The sequence below is a fragment of the Euprymna scolopes genome, chromosome 18 (genome assembly GCF_053919585.1).
Source record: "Euprymna scolopes isolate OS-2025 chromosome 18, ASM5391958v1, whole genome shotgun sequence".
Classification (NCBI taxonomy): Eukaryota; Metazoa; Mollusca; class Cephalopoda; order Sepiida; family Sepiolidae; genus Euprymna; species Euprymna scolopes.
Genome location: NC_136499.1, coordinates 7,026,564 through 7,051,367, shown reverse-complemented (window position 1 = coordinate 7,051,367; position 24,804 = coordinate 7,026,564). Strand labels below are relative to the sequence as shown.

At 34.2% G+C, this 24,804-nt stretch overlaps 1 protein-coding gene across 5 annotated transcripts in view; it reads right to left on the bottom strand.

The window, feature by feature from the left end:
- LOC145297490 (tyrosine-protein kinase fyna-like) overlaps nt 1–24,804 on the bottom strand; it is a 504,206-nt gene that overhangs the window by 25,264 nt on the left and 454,138 nt on the right. For all 5 annotated transcript variants that reach the window (XM_080143376.1, XM_080143377.1, XM_080143380.1 and 2 more), the window contains one exon: nt 8,011–8,114. In XM_080143376.1, the coding sequence (XP_079999502.1) occupies nt 8,011–8,114 (104 nt within the window). The remainder of the gene's footprint in view (nt 1–8,010; nt 8,115–24,804) is intronic.

The following is a 24,804-nucleotide window of genomic DNA, read 5'->3' as shown; positions in this document are numbered from 1 at the left end:
TTGTGCTTTCTCCCAAATAAATTATTTATCTTAAAAAAAAAAAAAAATTTTCCTCGAGTTTGACCTTTTTTTTAGTTTTCGAAATCATCTTTCCCGCTGGAGATATAAAATTCCACATAAATAGTCTGTGGAGGTGAAAGTTACGGTGGGTTTAAATGTCCCTTGTGCTAGTCATGCCTGCGTGTTATGGGTTAATAATATAAAATACTTTGCGCTTGGAATTATTTTAATTATATTAGTATTTAAATTATAATAATAAAAAAAAATAGAAAGCCAAATAATGTGTGTGCTTTTCTCCAAAATAAATTATTTATCTTAAAAAAAAAAAAAAAAAAAAAAAAAATTCTGCCGTTTTCATTCCTATAATTCAAATACGAAACAATGTTTTCTAGGTGCAAATATTTTTTTCTTGCACATTTTTTTATTTTATTTTTTACTCACGTTCACCCCTAACGTGGCATATCGTTAAGTTGAGTAATAATTTAAATTAAAATTTGAGTTTTGTTGTTAGATAAACACAACATCAGGTCAAATTCAGTGTTTCACTTTGGATTCTTCACCTAACAACACTTTTCAAGCAAAATCCTTGATTCTTCAAATCTGCAACATTATGGAATTTGCGTTATTTTCATCCGACTTTTTTTTAAATAAGATTTAACGAAAACAAAAAATAATTTTATAATTCCTAAACAGATTTTTTTCTTGCGTTCTTCCATGGCCGTGATCTTTATAAATGGCCAGTAAAACTTGTCATAAATCCAAAGAGGTTATCTTGAAAGAGAATTCTTTATAAGTCATTTTTATCATCCAGGTGGCATTTATTAAAGGTGTACACCATAAGCCCAAAATTGTATAACATCCAGCCCTCGTTGGTAGGAAGGGGAATAAACCATAAATATATAATATAGATATCTACTTCATCTACAAACAAGCAGGAAATCATTAGAAAAAACCTAAGGGAGATAATCCTGTTTTTCTAATTCCAAAGAGTTTTTTTCTTCTTCAGAGGGCACAGAGTCCAGATGGTCAATTTTCATCGAATGGAAACCGAAAAGAGGAAATGAGGGGAAAACTAAGGAAATAGTTGATTATCAAATAAGGAAAAGCCCAAAGACATCAAAGAGGATAAAACTGCCAAACAGAAAATGCCAGATGGAAGACTAGAAGCCACAGCTGGTCATCACGTCTTATTTTTGATTTCTTAAACTTCCTTAGGTTTTTGCTGCTTCTTCTCCCTCCCTTCTTACGCCTTTGTTCTTGTCAGACATAGTTACACTTGATGACCCCCCCCGCGTCTACCCCTGAAAAATTAGTAAACATTTTTCCTACAAAAAGAAAGAAAAAAAAAATTGCAAGTTTCAACAAAAATTATGATTAAAATCCTCCCTTTGATTTATTATATATTTACAAGTAGAAGGCCTATCCGCGTTAAAATTGTGACACATTTCTATTAAAACTTCTATCTCCCCCCCCTCCATAATCTCCTCTTTCTCGTTCATCTAACCAATTTCTCTCTTGAATTACACACACAGACAATTTTCCATTATATGTAGATTCCTTCAGATTTTCGTTCAAAATTAACACATAACATTAAAAAACGACCCCCTCCCTACTCTGACATAATTGTATACAATGAATAAATTTTTCTATAATTTAGATATTTATTCATCTGATCAAGAATATCTCCATCTTGTGGGTCTTTGATTTGTAGGTTTTGACATACAGACAACTGCCCTTTATTTAATAGGTAACAATAATTATTACAAAATTAATATTTATTGAAAAAAGATCGTCGGTCATCAATCATTGACCGGTGTAAGATCACATAGTAATTATCAACAATAAAAAATTACATTTAAATTTTTTTTTATTATTATTCAACAACTCAAATAATTAACTTCGGTAAAAAAGATAAATAAATAAAAAAAATGATCCAACTGAACTTTTATTTCCAAGCACAAGAATATGATATAAAGAAGATTATTCAGTTTAACATTTTGTTTTATATACACATACACACACATATGTATACTTTTATAACATTTAGTTGTTGAATTTCCTACTCATGCTATTCTAAGTTAATTTACAATATGTTCTACGCTTGTACGAGCTGAAAAATAGTATTAAAACACCCACACCCACACACACACATATATATTCTGCAGTATTTTCAGTCTCTGTACAGGAGTTTGTTAGGAACACCTGGATACTTCATTCTGCACATAAACCCTAACCAAAAATGAAAAATAATTTGAAGCTTAAATATGATCCCCTCAGCATAGATACACATTGACTTATAAAAGGAATGGCGTATCTTCTCCAAGTGATGAGGTCTATCATAACAGCATTTGGGTCGATATTCCACCAGATTAGATTAATTCTGGTCTTGGAATCCAGTGAGATCAAGAGACGAAACATGAAGATATACTATAGCATAGCTAACTGGTCAAATGGGGAGATAAAATATATTCTTAACTTCATTACTAGTTCAACAGGTGAGATATAATTGAACACTGATATCTTTGTAGGTCTTACAGAGATTAAGTTTTAGCCACAGGAAGGGGTCTCTTGGTTTCTGAAACGTTAAATGAAATGAAAGGAAAAGGAAAAAGCCACACACACACACATATGTTTTATTTTTTTTATCATCGTTTTATCTGTTTGGTTACATATCTTTCAGATGTTGGACCATGTTTACGATCTAACAGCCTCGTCAGATCTTACAGAAGTGGTTGTTAGTATTAGGAAGCTATGCAATCAATTAGATAAAACGGTAATAAAAAAAATAAAACACATTTGCTCTGAAACAGTATTGAGCACTCTCTTCAGGTTTTTACTAATTACCAGTTTTACCATATATATATATATATATATATATATATATATGCTTAACGTTCACAGGGATTATGAGCTGGAATAGATACATCAACGGCATTGCCGCAGTTGCTGTGAGGAAGGAGAGCTCCCTCTACCATGCTAGAAAGTTACGCCTGAATGTATCCTGTACCTCTATAAGGCCACCATTCGCCCATTTATCATGTATTGTTGTCACATTTGGGTTGGTGCATCTGCTACTAGACTTACTCCTGGACAGGATTCAAAAGAGTCGCCAACCTAATAGGTCCCGAACTGTCAGCTAGGCTTCAGCCTCTGTCCCACCGAGAAAATGTTACATCCCTCTTTTTTTGTCTGTTTTACAAGTATTTTAATGCTATATGCTCTGACGAACTAAAAGCCCTTGTACCCTTCAGGAGGCCTCAAGTTTTGACAAGCTTCTTAGCTTGACCATTACTCCTAATCTTAAATGGAACACGTATATCAAATCTGTTGCCAAGGCCGCTGGAAAAATGGTGGGATCTTTCTATCGATCCAGTAGATATCTCACTGCTGATGCTATTCTCTATCTATATAAGAGCCAGGTACGTCCAAGGATGGAATACTGTTGCCACATCTGGGCAGGAGCTGCTAGAAAGGACTTGTCCTGCCTTGATAGAGTTCAAAATAGACTTCGTAGCCTTGAAGGAAATGTCCTTTTCTCTTCCTTGCAACCTCTATCTCACAGAAGAGATGTTGCGAGTTTGTCTCTGATGTATCGTTATTTTCATGGAAAGTGTTCGACTGAGCTTCAATCTATGGTCCCCCCTCGCCAAACTTTCACAAGAAGCACTCGTCTAGCTGTAAACACTATCAATAATTCCCCCACTCTTTATCTGTGCCTAAACCTAAACGTAGATTCCATGAACAAAGCTTCTTTCTTAGAACTGCACGCCTGTGGAATTGTCTTCCGTTTTCCTGCTTTCCGGCTGACTACAGTATGGTTGTCTTCAAGTCTAACGTAAATAAGTTCTTGATGAGCCGTTCCATATAAGTTATCAAATTTACCAAATCTTCATTACTAATGATTACTATACTGTCCAATTTCTACTGTACACTCTTTAACCCTTATCCTTGAGTGGCCTCTTGGCCTTGATAATGTGGTGATGCCTATGTAAAAAAAAAAAAAAAAAAAAAACCCTCGACAAACCTGACAAGCAACTAAATCCCACCCCTACACAGAGATCCCCAGATGCAAGAAAGTTTCTTCCTCAGAACTGCTAGACTTTGGAACTCCCTCCTCGGTTCCTGCTTCCCCAACTATACTGACATGCAGAAGTTAAGGTTAAGAGGAGATCGATTGACAGAGAGATCGATGAAAAGTGATTAAAAACAAATATGGATAATCATGTGAAAGAACATCAGGTGTGTGTAGGGATGGGGGAGGGGTGTTCAAGGAAGAATTAAAGAAATCACAAGAAGCCGTTTTTATTCTTGGGTAATTCTTACAGCAGAGAAATCTGAAGAGCTTTTGGTGCTGACCTAAATTCTTCTTTTTCACCAGCCTCCCTCCCTCAAGTGAACTGAGGAGCAAGGAGAGCACTGCCTGCGTTCCAGTTGAGCTAGCAACAGCAGCAGCGGACAAAGCTGCAATGAACTTCTCATCTTCTCTTTTCGGCCCTTCTCCTTCCCACCGCACTTGCTATCAGAAAACTGACGGCCATGTTTACAAGTGCTTGCGAGTATTTCTCGGTAATTAGAGAGACGCGCTTAGGTTGGAACACTTGTAGTCGTTGCTAATGTTCTCTTCATTCATTATGAATAGGTACATCACACACGCACACACACATATATATGTAAGTGAGAATGTGTGAGGACACTTCTCAACCTATATACTCAATGGATTTTTGATGTACAAACTTGAAATTTGGTAGATAGGATATTCAGACATGTGAAAAATATTTTAATCGGTTTTCATTCGGAAGAAAGGGTGCTAAGGGGTCAAAATTGAAAAATTGCTATGTGGGGGGGGGAGTCATCAGATTTTTATTTGTTTATCAACTGTTTCGCGAATGTGCATGCAGGAATGGTTTACATGATGAATTCCTTATGTTAAGAATATGTAGGTTTGAAAACACCATTTAAAGATCGTATCAAGTTGGCCTAATGGTTATTGCACTTGACTTTAGGTTTTGATCTCAGCTTGAGTATTTTTTCTTTTTGTTTTACTTACAAAATGTATCCATGCATATTTTAAACCGGGCAACGAAGGGAGGGTCTGCTAGTATATATGACAATACAACACACAAGTGTAACAGATAGACACAAACTGAAGCAAATTAAGATATAACAGTGGGACAAGCTATGCAAATTCACTTTTATTAATACAAATATATTACATGTACATTGTGTTATTACTTGCTTCAGATGAAAAATCCATATTGTAATATTTCGGGAATTTCCCCTTCATCAGACATGCATTTGATTTTTAAACGTGCATATTAGGCCAAAAACGATTCTTTTCATTGTCTTTTTTGTTTAAAACAAAATTTCCACTGTTGGTAGTAATGTTAAAAAATAAAAATTTATTGATTTTAAACTAAAATCGATAGACTATGCCCCATAACTGTATTTGTAGTTTGAGAAAATCTATGCACATGTAACATGTTCTTACGGTAATCAGGGACAAAATAGCTATATAGTTAAATATTTAGAGATTCATAAAGAATCAGAAGCGGGGGGGGGGGATATTGGAACCATCCCATCACTAATATGTGTGTGTGCATATATATATATATAGTTTTTGAAGTTTTAACAACTTTTAAAATTATATGAAAAGAAAAAAATTACACTTTTAGTCTCACGTTCTTCATTGGAAAATTCCTTTGCTCCTAAGTCAATCTTTTGGAATCATTATTAGTTAGCTTTGAAGAATTTATGCTAGTCTAAATATTGTTTTAGGGATCATCAGTTGTCTACCTTGAAAAACTGTTTCAAGGATTTAAAAATGAAATAGTATTTATTTTATGGCTCTCCAACAGTGTTAATCAGATATCACCTCTCTTGAAAAAAAAAAACAACAAAAAGGTTCCAGAGATCAGATCCAGATTATTTTTTTATTGATCTAGATTCATTTTTTTTTTATTGATCTATATTAAATATTTTCTAACCAAGTTTTTTATCAAAATTATATTCTTTGCCTGCGTTGCTTGTGTTTGCACAAGAAAAAAAGTTTATTTACTAATGTATTTTTATAAAGTTAGGATGAATCCATTATACTAGTCATCACCCCCGCAATTATTTATACATTTATATCATTATTTTAGTTTTATTCATTCAACTTTCATTTCATTTGAAAATTGCAACATAATTCTTCTTGCATCACTAAAAATAAAATGTTTCTTTATTTCTAGGTACCCCCATACTAACCCTAACCCCTATGGCGATAACACAGAAGTAAAGAGACTTTATTTTGCCATCTAATTTACATATGTACTTATGGTGTATAATCTTTCTCTCTCTCTCTCTCTATATATATATATATATATATATATATATATATATATATAATAAAGTTATAAAATATATATGGTGATTTAGCTACACTGAATATTCCGCGTTTCATCCACTTTAGGACTCTTCAGGCTTATGCGCAAATTTTGTTATAACCACAAAAGCCTGAAGAGTCCTAGAGTGGATGAAACGCAGAATATTCAGTGTAGCTTAATCGCCATATATATTTCATAACTTACTAGCTCTGCCTACGTATTGAGCACTTTTGAAGTAAATACTTAAAGTTTACACATAAATTTATATATCGTATATTAATTTTATGTGAGTAAATGAAGTAGTTTATATATATATATATATATATATATATATATATATATATGACTGTGTGTCAGTTCCTTCCTCATAGGTTTCAAAACAATTGAGCCTATCTTTTGCAAATTTCACACAAAGCTAATTTATATGTCTGGCAGTGTTCTTAGATATGTTTTCTACAGAAATTCATCCAATGTATCGAAAATCAAAAAAAGATCTGATCTTAAAAATAGTCTTTCTCTCTTATAGATAAAAAAGAATTTATACAGGGGAATATTTTATGTTACACAGGTCAAGGGAAATAAAATCTCCGCAAATCATTTCTACAAAACAAAAAAAACAAAAAAGATTGTCATCTGGAGATATAGCTCAATGATAGAGCATTCGACTAGAGTGCAAATATTCCCTCTATTCAAGCCAAGGTGTAGCTTACTATTTTATTTAAGTTTTTTTCTTATTAATGAGTTCAATTTACAATAAAAGAAGAGGTACCATTTAAAATCGCAGCAAATCATTTCTTCATTTGCATATTTTAAAACTAAGCGTTAATCAGAAATGACTTTTCCAGGGCATTCATCGTCAAGCCCAAATATCAGCTGACGTGATATTGTAAACAAACACAGATGGAATTTGAACGACGTTATCATTATTTTTGTTTTTGCGAATTAGTCCACTGGGCAAATTATTCCTCATAATAGAGGATTGATTCTATAATAATACATACGCATAAATTAAAATCTCATGTTTAAGTGTATTGTACGACAAGGCAACACCTGCGTCCAGCTAGTGCATATATATATATATATATATATATATATATATACATATATACACACACACACACACACACACACACACACACACACAGAGTAGAACCCTAGGATACGGCATTAAAAATTAGTAACAAAATACAGTATATAATATATGATACTTATGTATATTGTCAAATAACATAATAAATAACAATGTAAGGCGGGTCAAATGTCGTAACCAGGAAAAACATGGTATTCCACATCGTAACCTGCAAAAAATGTATCCTAGGTTCACCGTATCTCGGGGTTCTAATATATATATATATATATATATATATATATATATAGTCAACTGTGTTTATTTTAATATCGTAGGAAAAAACTGAATGCCTTCACTCTACCTATTTCAAAGAGGCTGACAAGCATTATCAATCTAATATATAAAATTATCAGGTTAGTAAATTATCCAGAATGTCTTCAAAAAAAAAAACAAAAAAAAAAAAACAGCGTAACTCTTGTCTATGTTTCTGAGAATTAAAATCATTTTCTGTGTCGGAAAAAAAAAAAGTTTAAAAAAATAAAAAAATTAATAAACATGGCTGCAAGTGGTTGCACTTACCAGGAAGGGCTTCCCCTTGACGAATAAGGAATGTTCCTTTTTGTAGGCCAGGGTGAAGAAGCCATTCTTCTGAAGCATTACGACTCACTTTACCAAAATACCATCTGAAAAATAACAAAAAAAGCATTATGAATAACCAAGAAATAAATCACATATATATATTATATGTATATATTTTAAGACCAATTAGGTTTGCAGAAGCCCACAAAATAAGCACAATAAAAGGGACACATGTAGCACCTGTAAACAAAGTTTTTATTTCATCATAAAGTCGATACCCAAAGGGGAGATAAACAGATACTGCACTACTCTTCCTCAGTAAAAACAAAGGTGATCGTAATCCCTGTGATGATGGTCTCATACCTACAGAACACACACACATTATATATATATTTGTATGGTTATTGTTTTTTGCATGTTCATCCAACGAAACTAACTCCAATAACAGGTAGAACTGCATTTTATTCATACAAATATGTCTGTGTACATTACCTTATGCAATAACTCTGTCAATTTTCAGTCTACAGACTCGAAATTTGATATACAGGGTACTGAGATTTGGGAAAATCTTTGTAATCAGCCAGAAATCTAGCTGTTAAGGGGTCAAAGTTCAAGGATTTGACCTTTGAGATCTCTACCAAACTCCTCCAACAATTCAGGGTCTAAACACTTGAAATTTTAGATATAGGTTCCTTGGACATGGATCTAACTTAATAACTTGATTTGAGCCCAAAACAATAAATGTCAAGGGGTCATAATAGGAGTCAAAGTTAAAAAAATTGACCGCTTTTTTTTTTTGCTCAACATACACCTCCAAACACCCGGGCAACGCCGAGCTGAAATGCTAGTCTCTCTCTCTCTATATATATATATATATATAGAGAGAGAGAGAGAGAGAGAGAGAAATGTTGTAGTTTACTTGAAGCATCGTGCATCGTGTGGAAGGAGTTGTATTTGAAGGCTATGTCAATGCAGTTCATGAGAAACACCATAGACGCTAGTTAGTACATAGTTTATTTTATAGTTAGTTTATATACAAACTCATGTTCAGTGTTTACCATGAACCGCATATACCTTGATGGAGGGGAGATTAAAACTTTCTGCTCTGGTTTCAAATGATCTGAAATAACAGCAAGGGGAGACTTGATTCCAAATATTTCTCATATGTTATATCTGTCCTCTTTTGGAAATAGGGCACGGTTATGAATATTTTCAGTACCAAATAATCCTTATACTGTAGAACCCCGGGATACAGTAGCCCTAGGATACAGTTTTTTCAGGTTATGATGTGGAAAACGATGTTTCTCCGGCTCCTGGTTACAGTATTTGCCAGCCTTACTTTAAATTTATTTTATTACATACATGTCTATTATATACTGTACTGTATTTTGTTACTAATTTTTAATGCCGTATCTAGGGGTTCTACTGTACACTGTGAAGTTTACTTTATGTATGAAAACCAAAGAGGGGAGACATAACATATGAGAAATATTTGGAATCAAGTCTCCCCTTGTTGCTATTTCAGATCATTTGGAACCATAGCAGCAAGTTTCAGTCTCCCCTCTATCAAGACCAGATATTTTGTCATTTATATGCAAAACTAAAAAATGGTTGATTAAAACGTTTTATGGCAGTAAAAACGAAAATGCCAAAAATAGCCTCTGGATGTTCCCCTAATTGTGCGACCTTAGGAGCAAATGTCACATAGCCTACTACACTATTTAGGTCATCACCTTTCCAATGAGCCTTTATTTGCTAAATTCTGATCAATATTAGATGAGATTTGGTACTTATAAAATTGCCAAAATAGGTGGTATATATATATATATATATATATATACACACACACACTCGTAGCCAAATTGAATATTGAAATGGTCATATCTTTGGTTCTAGGAGACGAAACTACATAAAAATTTGTAAGCTTTTTGAAGATTATAATACAATTCTGTGGTTAAAAATTCAAGACAATTAGTAAAAAAGGCATCTATATTTTCAAACCAATAAAATTGGTCCAAATTTGCCTTCATTTATATATATATATATATATATATATATATATATATATATATATATATATATAGTGTCCTGGCAGACCGGCTTTAGTTTTACTGTTTTGGGATGAATTTTGCTAAGGGTTTTTCTTTGCTGGATTGTCTCTGCTGTGGCTTTGCCAGGCCACTAATATATATATATATATATATATATATATATATATATGTGTGTGTGTGAGAGACAGACAGAAACAGTTTGTTTAAAAAGATATATTATTTTGAATATACTTAAAAAAATTATTTTGATTCTCAAATCTTCTAAGTATAAGTGGCTAATAAGAATCAATAAAATCTCATCATAATAATAATGCCCATGCAAAAACTATTCACACAAGTGACATTTATAAAATGCTATTTATTCTTCAAGTTATTCATTCAGTCCTAGTGATTTTTTTGTAATTTTCTTTAAGTTTGTTTTTGTTTCCATTTTAATGGTAAACTAATAATGTAATGCCATTATTTTTTTACCATTAAAATTTTAATTAAAAAAAACAAGAACCGTTATTCTTACAAGAATCTATTTCATATGCATGTTTACTTGCGAAAATTCTATTTCAAACTCAAGCATATCAGATAGACGATGAAAATTCTGTTTAAAAAAATTAAAATCCATTACAGATTGATGTGAATGCTAATTATAGGGAGCAAAGTGTAGTATTTGTTCTGATGCTGCGCTTTTCTTTTTTTTTTTACTCGGTCTTTCTAGACTGAGGCAATTTTTATTTTTGTCACAGTCCAGAGTTTTCTTTTGTTCGAGCTAGATTGTCCCTACATTAAAAATCGACCTGGTGAGATGGAAAGTAAATGCATAGAGACTGACAACCATGTTATTTGAAACTTGAGGGATTGACGAAAATATGAAAATGAATTTTTTTTAAAAGATTAATGAAAATACGAAAATAAATTTTTTTTGAGAGATTAACGAAAATACGAAAATAAATTTTTTTTTTTTTAGAGATTGACGAAAATACGTTCCATGAATAATGCTTCCAATTTTTTTTATTCCATCCAAATGGTTAGAGGTGATTGCAAATTGAATTGTTATGATGAATGAATTTGTGCATTCATGACCTAAAAATTTCAACTCTCTCTTGCAGATATTGGTGATGTACGATTCTAAGAAAGGAACTTCTGCTATGGACATGTGTCGGAAGCCGAGATGCATCATTGAATTCCTGGGAAACATGCTTTAAAAATGGGAGTTACTATTAAAAAGAAAATATTCTGGAACACAAAATCTCACTCATTTTAATGGTACCACTCCCGTTTTTGTAATTCAACCTTTTGAGTTTAAAAAAAAAAATAGGATGCATTACTTTTGGAACAACCGTTGTAGGATAAATCACACTCCAGACGCCCATGCACAGCCATCATTCATGGCTGGCAAAAGTACATCAAGAATTGTGGTAACTATGTAGAAAAATAAATTATAAAGCACAAAAGGTAGCTCCTTTTAATAGCACAACTTCCGTCTTTGTAGCTCTTCAACTTTTTGAGTTGAAAAAAAAAAAAGACTATTTTTGGAATGAGCTTCACACAACTTCAAACTTAAATAAGACAGAAATGAAAATGCTCCTGCTAACTGAATCGTGACGGACTGACCAACGGACGTGTCTAAATATGAAACAAGTTTTATGGGAAAAACAAAATTCTTCGTTTGGTAGGAACAAAACCAAAGAAATATAAAAAACAATGAAATATATATTGAATGTAAAGGCATACCTCATTGTTCGAGTGGTCTTGGAAAAACGACACTAAAAATGGTTCTGTCACAAATAACCGGTATCCGTATACATGGACTTTTCAATTCTGAGAATTTTCCAAAAATGAGAACAAGTAAAACCGATTCTAGACTTTCGGCTGATTGAATATCACCATGTGTGCATATATATATAAAGAGAGAGTGAGAGAGAGATAACTAGAGTATCTTATAGGGTAAGTACGTGCCGAGATTTCTATGGCATTTATTATTTTCACAAACAAGTCTACCCACAAGTGTAAACAAATAATAAAACAGTTTGCAAGTGAAGAGTTGTGTATACACACGGCAATTACATGCAAAATCTACAAAAAGGATCGCATCTTATTGAAAAGACATCCTTTTCTTTCTTGCAAGTCGTCATTGTCGTAAACGTTGTTCAGCCTTTTGTTAGATAAGACTGACAGCCGAAATACACTGCACACAAAAAAGTCGAGCAAGCAAAACTGGTTTATTTCGTCTGTTTTTGTACAGAGGGAAACATTTCAGATTTTATATATATCTACCACCTACTCATATATATATATATATATATATATATATATATATATATATATATAAAAATATATATGACAAATATTCCGCGTTTCATTCTCCTGAGAATTCGTCAGCCTTAAGCCTAACGAATTCTCACAAGAATGAAACGCGGAATATTCTGTGTAGCTTAATTGCCATATATATTTGTATAAATTACTACCTAGCTCTACCTATGTATTGAGCACTGTTGAAGTAAATACTTAAATTTTACGCATAAAATTATACTTTCGTATATTAACTTACATGATTAAACAAAGTAGTCATATAAATATATATATATATATATATATATATATATATATATATATATATATAAGAATGTCTGTGTGTGAAACCACTTCTCAACCTATATATTCAACAGATTTTTGATCTACAGACTTGAAATTCGATATATATTCAAACATGTGGAAAAGTTTTTAATCCGTTTTCATTCGGAAAACATGACCATTAAGGAGCCAAAATCGAAAAATCTGTACGTAGGAGTCATCGGATTTTTATCTGTTTGCTAATTGTTCCACGAATGCGCATGAGTAAATCGTTCACATGACAGATTCATTATGTTAAAAATATGATTGAAAACACTTTTTAAAGATGGTGTCAATCCAGCCTAATGGTTATCGTAGTTGACTCACTGTCTTTAGGTTTTGGTTTCGATCTCAGCTCGAGTATTTTTTTGTTTTACTTAAAAGAAGTGACGTGTTTAGAAAAAACATAATACTCACATGCACACATTTTAGTTTCATTTGTTTTTTGTTTTTTTTTCGTAATTTTTTTTAACAAATGAAGCGTTACGTTTGATACCGGTAGTTCAGTATTTCATTAAAATTATATAATACAAATGAAATGCTGTAAAGATTACAGATTGTATATTACTGTAAACCTAAAATCCAAATAAAGATTAGTATAAATATTTATAAGACAATCCCAAGCAGATAAAGAAAGCTCAATATGTGATATAGAGCAATAGTATGAATGGAAACTTATAGTATCCTTTTTATGCTATTATTTCAATTTATGAGTTGATAAACAAAATTTATAATCACCATCTATTTTGCTAATAACATTTCCTCCGATGAGATGAGCCATTCATTGAAAAGCCATGAATTCAGAAAAAACACTTTCATAATTACTTGTATTTGTTGAAATTCAACATAATTTAATTCATAATTTCCATATATATGGAAGTCTCGAAATAAAGACGAAACGTTGATGAACACATAATTCGGTTTGTTCCTTTTTATTTCATATATAGTGTGTGTCTATTCTTTATATATATATATATATATATATATATATATATTTATATAAATAAAGGTTTCCGTGATAGAACGTTTTCATCTAAAATTCTATGCAATTATGCAGAATGTAGAAACTATGCATAAATAGAATTCAACAGAATATTGGAATAAAACCAATCATTTAGTAAGAAACCATAAAAAATGAGTAAGTAATTAATGAATGCTCATTTTACAAAGGAATATGCAAATTAGTTAACCTTCATGTAGTCGCTCACATATCCATGACTGAGTATATTAAGTTTTTTTTTTAATTTAAATAGAAAAGTAGGCTTTTAATATCAATGTCAGAGCGAGAAAAAAACTCAACTTTATATGCATACACAAATCTACATTCACAGGTTAAACAATGTTATTTTTAAGCTCTTTATATGCGTATGGATGTGGCTCAGTGGCTAAGGAATCCAGTTGGAATCAGATGAAGTGGGGGATCACGTTCTGTTTATGATGCAATCATGTGGTTTTCTATGAAAAGTTATTTGCTCGAATGATTTAGCTTACTCTTTTTAACATCATTAAGTGCTAATTTAGCACTGTTAGACTAATGTACCCCCCTACACTTTGCTGTAACAGCTAATGAAAAGGGAACCTTCGGGTCGCTCTCGACTATAGTCGACTACTTATGCTAATACCAGGACTCGGTAGATTTGGAACAACTCAATAATTCTCCTGACTTCTTACATGTCAGAGTATACAATTTATATCTATATTTTTATATCTATATTTCTTCATCCATCTGTCTATCCGTTCCACTTTCTACTGGACCGATCTAGATGTAATTTTGTATGGACCTTTGTTATGGTAAGCTGCAGAAAACCTAAGTAATATAGTATCCGTTCGATGCACAGTTAAGGATTAATAGGATTAGTATTTAATACAAAAATGAGCACAAATTTAACCATATTCAAACATCTATTTGGCAAAACCTCATTTTAAATCAATGGAGTATAACATTTGCCAGTTTTTAACAAACAAAAGAGCCTAGTATATCACTGTTTTACTAAAGCTAATATTGGGATTTAGAATGACTGAATACTTCTTTTCTCCTGGTTTACCATACAGCAGGGTCTACGATTTATTTTAACTCTCCCGCCCCAACTAAAATGGAAACAGCTTAATTTTAAAAATAAAACCGGGGGGGGGGGGGAAGGTTCCAAATAACACACGCATAGAAGAGGGGAAAAACATTTGCGAATAAAGTTGGAATCTCTACAAATACTACTGCTTACAAACAAAAGGCTTCACAACGTTTCCCACAGGTGCGCGTTTTCAACGAGCAGCCATCGACAATACCTGTTGCTAAAGGAAACCGAACAGGTGTACTGTATAGAAACACGTTAAGAAAAAAATAAAATAATAAAAAGCGATTACAGACAGCCACTTGTACAACTGGCGGGGGGGGGGATAGATCTACAACGAATACAACTCATTCGTTTTCTTTTTTTATCAATAAAATATACGCAAACATTTGTCTATATTTACCTTGAATATATACATAGGCTAGTCCCATACTCAGATTACTACAACTTCCCTCGGCATGAATTCTTTAGATTGTTTGTGTGGTTGTAAGATAAAATAAGTGGTTTTCGACGTTTGTCCAGAAGCCCTTCCCCCTGCCTCCATGCAAAAATAAGAAGGAACAATCTGTACGATGTATGTACGCGTGACAGAAAGAAAATATCGTGCACTAAAAATCACGAAAATTGATCAAGTACATAATTCTCTTTTTTTTTTTTTTAAGTAAATTTGAGTGTTTTCAATGCTTCCCCTCATGTTAGAATGGCTTTCTAAATTTTAAATTTGCAGTTATCTCCTTAGTTCCTTCAGCCTGTTTTTTTTTTTTTTTTTTTTTTTTTTTTTAAAGATGATGGCACGAGATCGCCGCTCGTAGTTTAGCCACAACAAGTTTAGTGTCTGATATTTCCTTTCCGTCATGGGTATGTATTTAAATGCTGCCCACCTCAGCATTATGTGACACAAGGGTCGAGAAAATAGGGCGTCAAGCAAGCGCCCCAAAAGAGGGGCACTCTTGCCTAGCAAAAATTGCCTGGGCATTCCCGTCAGCATTCCCTGGTTGGGTCACCTCAAGCAGTAAGCAATGAACTTACTCCACCCAAAAGCCGGGTGGTAAGGCCTGGGAGGGTGGACTCCTGGGTAATACCCAGATGGCGTACCTTATCAGTCCGACAGGTACTAGGCCAGTTCCTGACCGTGCACCTGTCGTGCTGATTGTTTAAGATGAATTCTTGACCGGTACTTTACATATCCGATCCCCAAGCAACCAAAGCAGCAAGGAGATACTTTGTTCATTTTTTTTTTTTTGGAAGAGGAGGGGTTCTGGACAAGCACCGTGGCTTCCTCTGGAGGATTGTGGGTTAAATGGTACTTTTTTTTATATCAACAAATTTAAATTTAAAGAGTAAGAGACTTTTAGAAGACTGTTTTAGTGTTTACTCCTGCCGATTCGAGTGATGGTATTTTTTTTTTTTACTGTTTCAATTTTTGTCAAACTTGCCGGATCAAGAAAACGATCCTTGTATATAATTTTGTCTTGTTGAATTTCATAGTTTTCTCAAATAGCCCACCTCACATACAAGAGCGGTTGGCACGGACTTAAGTGGCAAGCTGAAAAGTCCACTAAATTTGCAACTTTTGCGAACAAGTTGAGCAGTCCTACTCTTGCCACTATGGTCGCTGGGCGTTCTCGCCATCAGGCCGGGATCAAAGTGTAGTATCTGTTCCGGCAGATACTGCAAGCAAAGACTATGTGGGGGCGACCCCACAGATAAGACCATGGTCAATGTATGGGCAACCCTTCATACCAATTGTCACTATCCAGCTCCCCTACTCCCCGGGGAGTTGGTCCCCATTTCCCCTTCACTCCTCACATTAAAAATCGGCCTTGTGCCTAATTTGCTTGGTGGGGGAGCAAATAAATACTTCTTGCCACTATGGTCGCTGCTGACTCCTTCTTTGAATCAAGTAGAATATATATTAGTCCCCAACCACCACCACAGACCAACATTTTGATTTAGACAAGATGGATAAGCAGGGTTATGGTCGTGCTAAGAAAGGGATATGTACAAGTACTGGTACTTGTGCAGTTAAGGAACCATGCTATTTTAAAATAGATTTTTTAAGTTAAATTCAATTTTTACGATATCTGTTTCTAAAAAAAAAAATTTAAAAAAAAAAACCGTGTCGTTACATTTCAATTACTCTGATCCGCATGATGTTTGGTACCGTTGCATGAACAAATAAACAGGGCATGATTTTTTTTTTTTTTTGTGCAAACGAAAAGCGTTTAATCATGGTTATTCTAACAATAACGCATTTCATTATCTTTCAAAAGTCTTTTCGCACACCCATGTGTTTTTACAACGGTCTGCCATATAATATCTGCTTTTTAAAAGTCTCTTTCCCCACCACCGAATGCTGGACATAGTAAGTGCTTCCTTGGCCTTGTTGTCACACATCCATCTTTTCCGGTGCATTTTCCCTCTCTTGATCACAGAGTGTAATTTTATTTTCCTTTTTCTGTCCTCCTTCCTGTGACGTCAGCGCATGAACATTTGTTTAATTTACATATGTGCTAAAACAGCTTCTGCTGCTAATATTTTCATTAGTCAGCTATCATAGGCTACTGCTGATTTCCTCACATGCACCCATACATGCTATGTTACGTACCATAAGAGCACACCGCTTCATTACATTAAATTGTCAGGTGAAAGTGCAGAATAGGTAAAGATTAGTCTTTCTGATGTTAAGAATGGCTTTCGAAATAACTATTTCAACACGATCTGTAAACTGTACAAGTACCCAAGTACATATTTGCCAGTGTTTTTGTTTTTTTAAATTTGCATCCAAATCGTTTCCTTCCATATTGTCTACGGTGTAAATATTAAAATATAGAGACGATGCTTTAACAAGGCATGTCATGGAAAAGTATATATGGAATTTAAATTTATAAAAGGTAATGCAGAGGTGTAATGGATAGTTGCAAATTTAATCAAAGTAAGATGGAATAAACTATGCAGATTCACCTTTTATAAATCAAAATTAGTTTTCATGTTTAACACGTATTGTGGTTTTACTTGTGTCACCGTGGTCAGATGAAAGATGCACGTTTTAATTTTGAAGGAAATCTTCCTTCATCAGACATATGTGACTCAAACGTACATATGGCTATTGTAAACGTGAACAATTCTGCAGAATACATATTATATACGAGGGCGTAAATATGAAATGAAACTTTCAGAAAACATCAAATTTGTTGGAATTATTTGCTTCCCCACTGAGCAAATTAGGCACAAGGCCGTGTTTTAATGTGGAGAGTGAAGGGGAAATGGCGTCCCCCCCCCGGGAAGTAGGGGAGCTGGATAGTGACAATTGGTATGAAGGGTTTCCCCTACATTGACCAATAACTGATTGCTACAAGAGCAATGGTCACGTGGGGTTGCCCTCACATATGGTCTTTGAAGTTCATGCCCAGCCCCCGCAGGAGCTGGTCGAAACTTGAAAACATAAAATTTGTTACGGAAAGGTGAATAAAAATGAGGTCGTAAACCAGCCCACACAACAGGGCTTCAAGGCGGGTTTGGACAGACACTGGTCGGATCTCCACGGTCTTCCTCCTGTATACTTTTTCTTTGTACATAGCTGCCTAAATTCTCACTCCCCCCCCCTTGTAAATAGCAATCGCTTCTGCGTTTATTTTTCGCCAATTAAATGAGTGAATGATATTCTAGTAAAAATAAGGACAGAAACACATCATTAAAATTGAACCAAAATAAATTCATCGCTGGGTTCAAACATATTTGACTTTATTCAAGCAACATTGCCAAACGAATATGGTCAAAATTGACCAAAATATATTGGTCCGATTTTAATGATGCGTTTATATTTTTATTTTTACTAGAATATTAAATTCATTGTCTATATTTTCATAACTAATGTCACACATATACTAATATATGTGTGTTTGTTGTCCTGCCTTTCTGAGGAATGGTCTCCACCAAACCTCAGTCACATTTTATCTACATACTTGAAACTTAATATATAAAGAATTTGGTTTTTAGCCGGTAAAAATAGCTGCTATAGGGTAATAATTGAAAAAAAAAATGGAATTTGGCAAGCATAAGTCGACTTAATGTATTTCTGTACACATGCGCAAATATACATTTAACGTTAGTTATAAAAGTTTTATATGCATATGGAATTAGCTGAGATGGTAACAAATAATGCTGTAGAGCAATATGTTTTGGTTTCGATTCTAGCCGATGGAACCCGAATCAGTTTTTTTTTTTTACTTTTCAAATCGGTACAATATATTAAGTAAAATATAATAATCAATATAGAATTGACTCTCTAAAAATAGATGCGAAATCTGCATGAATTAGCATATCATATTTAAGCATATTTTATGACCGGGCAACGCCAGGCAGCTTGCTAGTTATTATAGAGATAAGCATAAATTGAACACAATCGTTCTGGAAGATTGATAGATGGGGAAAAGGTCGACAGAGATAAATATTCGCAATGTGGGTTAGGAAAAGCGATGCCAATTGATGTAGAAGATATGAGCAGAGGATGAAGACAGAAGCTGAGATTTCACGATAACTTTGGCATAAAATTGACCTAAAACATAAATGCATGATGCTGTCAAAACAAAACCAATAAAGGAAAATGATTTTAAACAAATATATGACCCCCACCCGCCCCTTATCATCAAATAAAAATAGATGAAACGATGATATTGATTTTATAGCATGTTAATCCTTTTGAGATGGTAATTTACGGGGTTTTTTTTTCTTTCTTTTGTTTTTTAGCAATATTTTGGTTTGCTTAACTTGATTAGGAATGGTTTTGGAAGATACATTTTCTTGTGGCATCAAAGCTTTTGTTTTAACGCCATTCAATGATATAGCGTGGCACTTTGTTATAGTCTCATCAGTAAGTGTGGTCATGTATGGGCTTCACATTCACCGGACCTTAATCCTCGGATTATTTTATTTGTAGGGCCATCCAAAAAATGGTGTCTATCAAACAATCCACAGGATATTTCTCAACTGAAGTGCCAATAGAAGTATGGGGAGGCGGTCATTTGTTTTTAGGGATATGTTCATACCAGTTTTGGGGGCTTAATTTAGGGTGATTTGTAACAAGAAGTAATTTGGGGATAAGCTGGATTTAGAGAATTATTTTCAGTGAAATATTTTTCAGGGTTTATAATAAAATGCTAGAAAAATGAAACATCTTCATACGGTAAACAAAACAAAACCATGACTTAAGAAAGCGTATATTCACAAAAAGAGATATTTTATTTATGTTTAAAATGGAAGATTATAGCAATAGGAAAACATAGAACGTTCCTGAATATTTTTGCGTGAGTTGTTGTAAAAAAAAAAAAAAAAAAAGAGGGTGCATTAACTAAGACATTAGGAGCCGTGAGTTTCAGGGGCCAGGAAAATCGTATTCAAAACTTCTCTGCTTATTTTTATAAATTATAATTCATCAAAAGTTTTTTTAAAAGTCAATGTTTTTTGTTTTTTTTGTTGTTATTGTATTAGTAAAATATTTCAGTGAGATGGCTTTGATATATTTCAATGAATATGTTTTAACAGATTGACAGACGATAATGAGATGCGTTGTGTGCGTCTGTGTGTCCGTTAATGTTTGTGTGCATGAGTGGAAGGAAATGTTGCAGAGGTACACAATAGGGCATCCATCGACACTGATCCGCAGAATCAGGTCGGCTGGGTTCCACTGGTTTATTAAAAAAAAAAATCTGGCTTTTAACAGGTTTGTTGAATTTCCAGAAATACCATTTCAAATAAATACAGAAAGTTTTCTGATTGGTCCAAAATATAATTATTTGTTTTTATTTAGGATAATTGTATGCGCAGATGATATGTGTATAAACGTGTTTATCCATTTTGATTTTGTATGCCGATGTGTAAACATCAACTACTGCAGAGAAGTGTCAAAGTTATTAACAATTTTGCATGTTCTACCAAGGTTTTCTCATCAGTAAACGGTGATAAGAAAGATAAATGCTGTTGGATATTCATGAATGCAGCTTGGTGAATAAGCCAGGCAAGATGAAACAATTCCCTGACTCTTGGTAATTAGAAGAGATTCAGGACAGTGCCAAAAGAGGAGTGTCAAAGATTAATAATTTTTTATGCTGTAAGAAGGTTTGCTCATCAGGGAACGGCAAGAAGACAAACACTGTTGGATATTCATGAGTGTAACTTGGTGGACAATCCAGGCAAGATGAGACACTTCTCTGACTATTGTTGAACTGAAGAGAATCGGAAAAGTTCGAAGGAGTGTTAGAGATATGAACAATTTTGCAAGTTGTACCCGGGTGTACTTGTATAAGTAATAAGTAAGGCTATGACAACAGCATATTCTTTCCATTGTTTTGACTCTCGAGTATATATCCAATACAGTTAGACACCATTAACCAACTGAGAACCACATCACTCTACATAAAACCATAAGGTATCAATGGATATATACCTGAGAATCAAAACAATGAAAAGAATATGCTGTTGTCATAGGCCAGTAATGTTGCAGAAAGGATTGTGAATTTTATTCATGATTTCATAGGCAGACAAACCCAAATTAACTGATAATGGAGATTATCCTAAAAGGATGAAGAATAAGCGAATTCACAGAATCGTTTATCGCATTACAAACACAGTTTCAGACAATATTTTGTAGAATTTCGTTTTGTTTACTGCTTGTCTTTGAATCAAATTAGTTAAACGCAGTTCTTCGAAGAAAGTCTACACAATTGGTACATAAAACTTTTAAGTCTTTTTATCTCTGGTAATTCCATCTTGAAGACATTCTTACCAATGTTCTCTGCTCTTACTTACGACCTGTACCAATATTGCTCGGTAGTTATGTTTAGTTGCAATTTCGTATTATTGGGATTTTTTGGACTACCATTCTAATAACATTTCAGCTGATGTGACCTTCGAGCTTCTTCAAGTGTACTTGTCGAACTTGGGAATCTTTCTCTCAAATTCATAGAAATGGAACTTTTTATTTAATCCAGACATAAGCAAAAAGCTGATTTTTTTCCCAAATAAAGTCAATAACAAAAGTTTTAAGTTAAAGAAAATCTGATGACAAAAAATGCGTAAGAATAAATGAAATGACTGACGAAGATCTACATATTCCTTTTTTGTTAGCCATTTTTTTAGGCAGGTTTTTAGGGGGTCATCGGTATGTAGATAAGGTTTTAGCATTCAAGCGATTCAGTGCAACCTTGCCCTTCTCATCTGATATGCCACCTGCAAAAGATTTGGCATTATCAGTTGACGCCACAGATTAGAAGGGTAATCTGGGTACATTTAGAAGTAGAAACTATATCTAGGCATATGGATCGCTATATCTCGGCAATGGATCGCTAGGCGTGCAGCAAGCAATAGAGACTTTCATCACACTCACCCAAGTGCAATGATTATAAAAGAATGTTTGCGTACAACATAAGTACACTACGATCTTGAAAATCGTTTCTATATTCTTACATTTTTTTTAATAACTTATTCACCCCACACAAGGTGTATTACCACTTCAACATAACTCTTTAAGATCTTGTCTACTAGGGACAAAGTGAAGAGATGACCAAGATGTCTGTTCACATTACATTTAAATTTCTGCACGTTAGTATAGTCAGAGGAGCAAAAAACAGGGAGGGAATTCCAAGGTCTAGCAGTCTGAGAGAAGAAGCTATTAAAGTAGAAGGCTTTTCGGCATCAACTTTCTAGTATCTACAGTAAAGGGGGTGGGATTTTGCTGCTAAACGAGTTTGTCGGATCTATGCATATTGAGAGGGTATTAGTGCTATCATGCATCTGTTCCATGGCAAGTGCTCGTCCGAGCTCCAATCTCTGGCCCCCCTCGCGTATCTTTCACGATAAACACCCCTCTAGCTGAAACCACTGTCAGTAATTTTCCCCACTCTTTATCTGTGCTTAAATCAAAACGTAGATTCAATGAACAAAGCTTCTTTCTTAGAAGTGCACGCCTGTGGAATTCTCTTCCGTTTGCCTATTTCCCACCTGACTACAACTTGGATGTCTTCAAGTCCAACATAAACAAATTCCTGATGAATCTTCCCCTTAAGTAAGATACTTTATCAAATCTCCAATACTAACTATTACTACGATACTATCCCATTGATTACTGTACATGCAATAACCCTTATCCCCGAGTGGCTTCCGGGCCTTGATAAATGGTGATCTCCATGTAAAAAAACAAAAAAACTGGATAAAATCAGAACAATTAAGTGGATCTTGGGCAAATGAAGTGCTCAATATCCTATCAGATAGAACTAGATCATTAATAAATGATAAAATATACTTAGGTTAACACTTTACTGCAATTTCGCGATATTACTGACCATAGAATTGTTTCCAGTCAAAGGAGATAAATTCTAGTCGGAGAAATCACAAGGGTAACGGTAGAGAGTCGGAGGGGGGGGGCGGACCTGAACAACGAACATCAAAAAGGACTTTGCTAAACTTTCAGGTATGCACGTCATTCATGATGGAATCGCGATTGGTTAGCTATATTGTGCAACCTTGCTGATGGACTGTCATGCTCAAATCTAATAGGTCCCGTAATATTAACCAAGCTTAAACCACTGTTCCCTGTGCATGTTTCAAATATTTTAATGGAATATGCTCTGACGAACGGGTAGCACTTGCGCTCTCCACTTCAACATACATACTCCCGAGTAAGCTGGCAAGCAAAATCTTACCCCATTACTATTGAGGTCCCTAGATGCGGAAAGCCTTCTACTCTAATAGGTTCATCCCTCGAACCGCTATACTTTGGAATTCCCTCCCAGTTTCTTACTTCCTTGACTGTACTACATGATTCTAAATAGTAGTCCCTAACGTCCAAGTGACAATACATGTTGTTTGGGGTGAAAAAAGAGTTTGTTTAAAAAAAAAAGTCAATCGAGAACCTCTACTTTGCTTAGAACATTAACTGTCCGGACATGATTCAGAGATCAGTAATCTCACGAAACTCCCCATCGAACACCTGCCATACGCTGAACACATCTAGCAACTGACTTGGTAAACGCCCACAAAATTATTAACCATCTCGCCAACAAGAACCCTGAGCACTTTTTTTGATCTCCATATGTTTATCACATGTCCGAAAAAAAAAAAGAAAGAAAAAGTCCAACTCCTTTGACTTTGGGAAATTTTTGTTTTCTGCTGAGAATTACTTAAGTATAGAAATGCCTCCTTTAAAAACAGTAAAACGTGTCGAGAGCAAAATCTGTTTTAGGGTTGAAAATGGAACGGGAACTTAAATTTAATTCGTTTTTTTTTTGGGGGGGGGGGCCGTCAAAATCAAAAAAACTCACCGTTCACATACGAAATGTCAACTTTCATAAGTTTTGGGGTATGCTGACAAGGTTGAGGCTGTCTATTCCGAAAGTCGTTCTTATTATGGGAAGGTTGGAGGTGTTTATTCCGAAAGCCGTTCTTAACATGGTATTTTCTGTTTTAGAAAGCTGGATCTTTACCCCCCCCACCCATTCTCATTAAAAACTTCTGTCAAACTTCGATGAAATGGAGAGACATAAAAAGATGGTTAGAGAAAAATAAAAAATCCCTTTTTGCAACCTTTGCAAAAAATAAAAATAATAAAACAGACGAAAAAAAAAAACGGGTCATTTGAGGAGAGGGATAGGACGATCTTGCAAAATTCACAACACATTTCTATCGTGAGCACGAGTTACGACAACAAGCGGTTCTCTTTTTTTTTTTTTTTTTTTTTGCGTAAGTCGAATGGAGATGGGGGAGTGTATGTTGTATTTATGTTTCTCGAAAAAAGTCAATGTGTGTGGAGGGGGAGGTTGGTGTGTGTGTGTGTGTGTGTGTGTGTGTGTGTGTGTGCACACCACGTGTGTTTGGTAAAAAGTGTGTCGCATATGTTCGCCATATCGAAATGATTCTGTACCAAATGACCTGGCCTAGATAGGATCCTCAAAAGAAAGCAGTAGTCAGAACACACACACACACACACACACACACACACACACACACACACACACACGTATATTAATGCAGTGTTTTCATTTATATTTAGAATAACCTATATGTAAGTGCACATT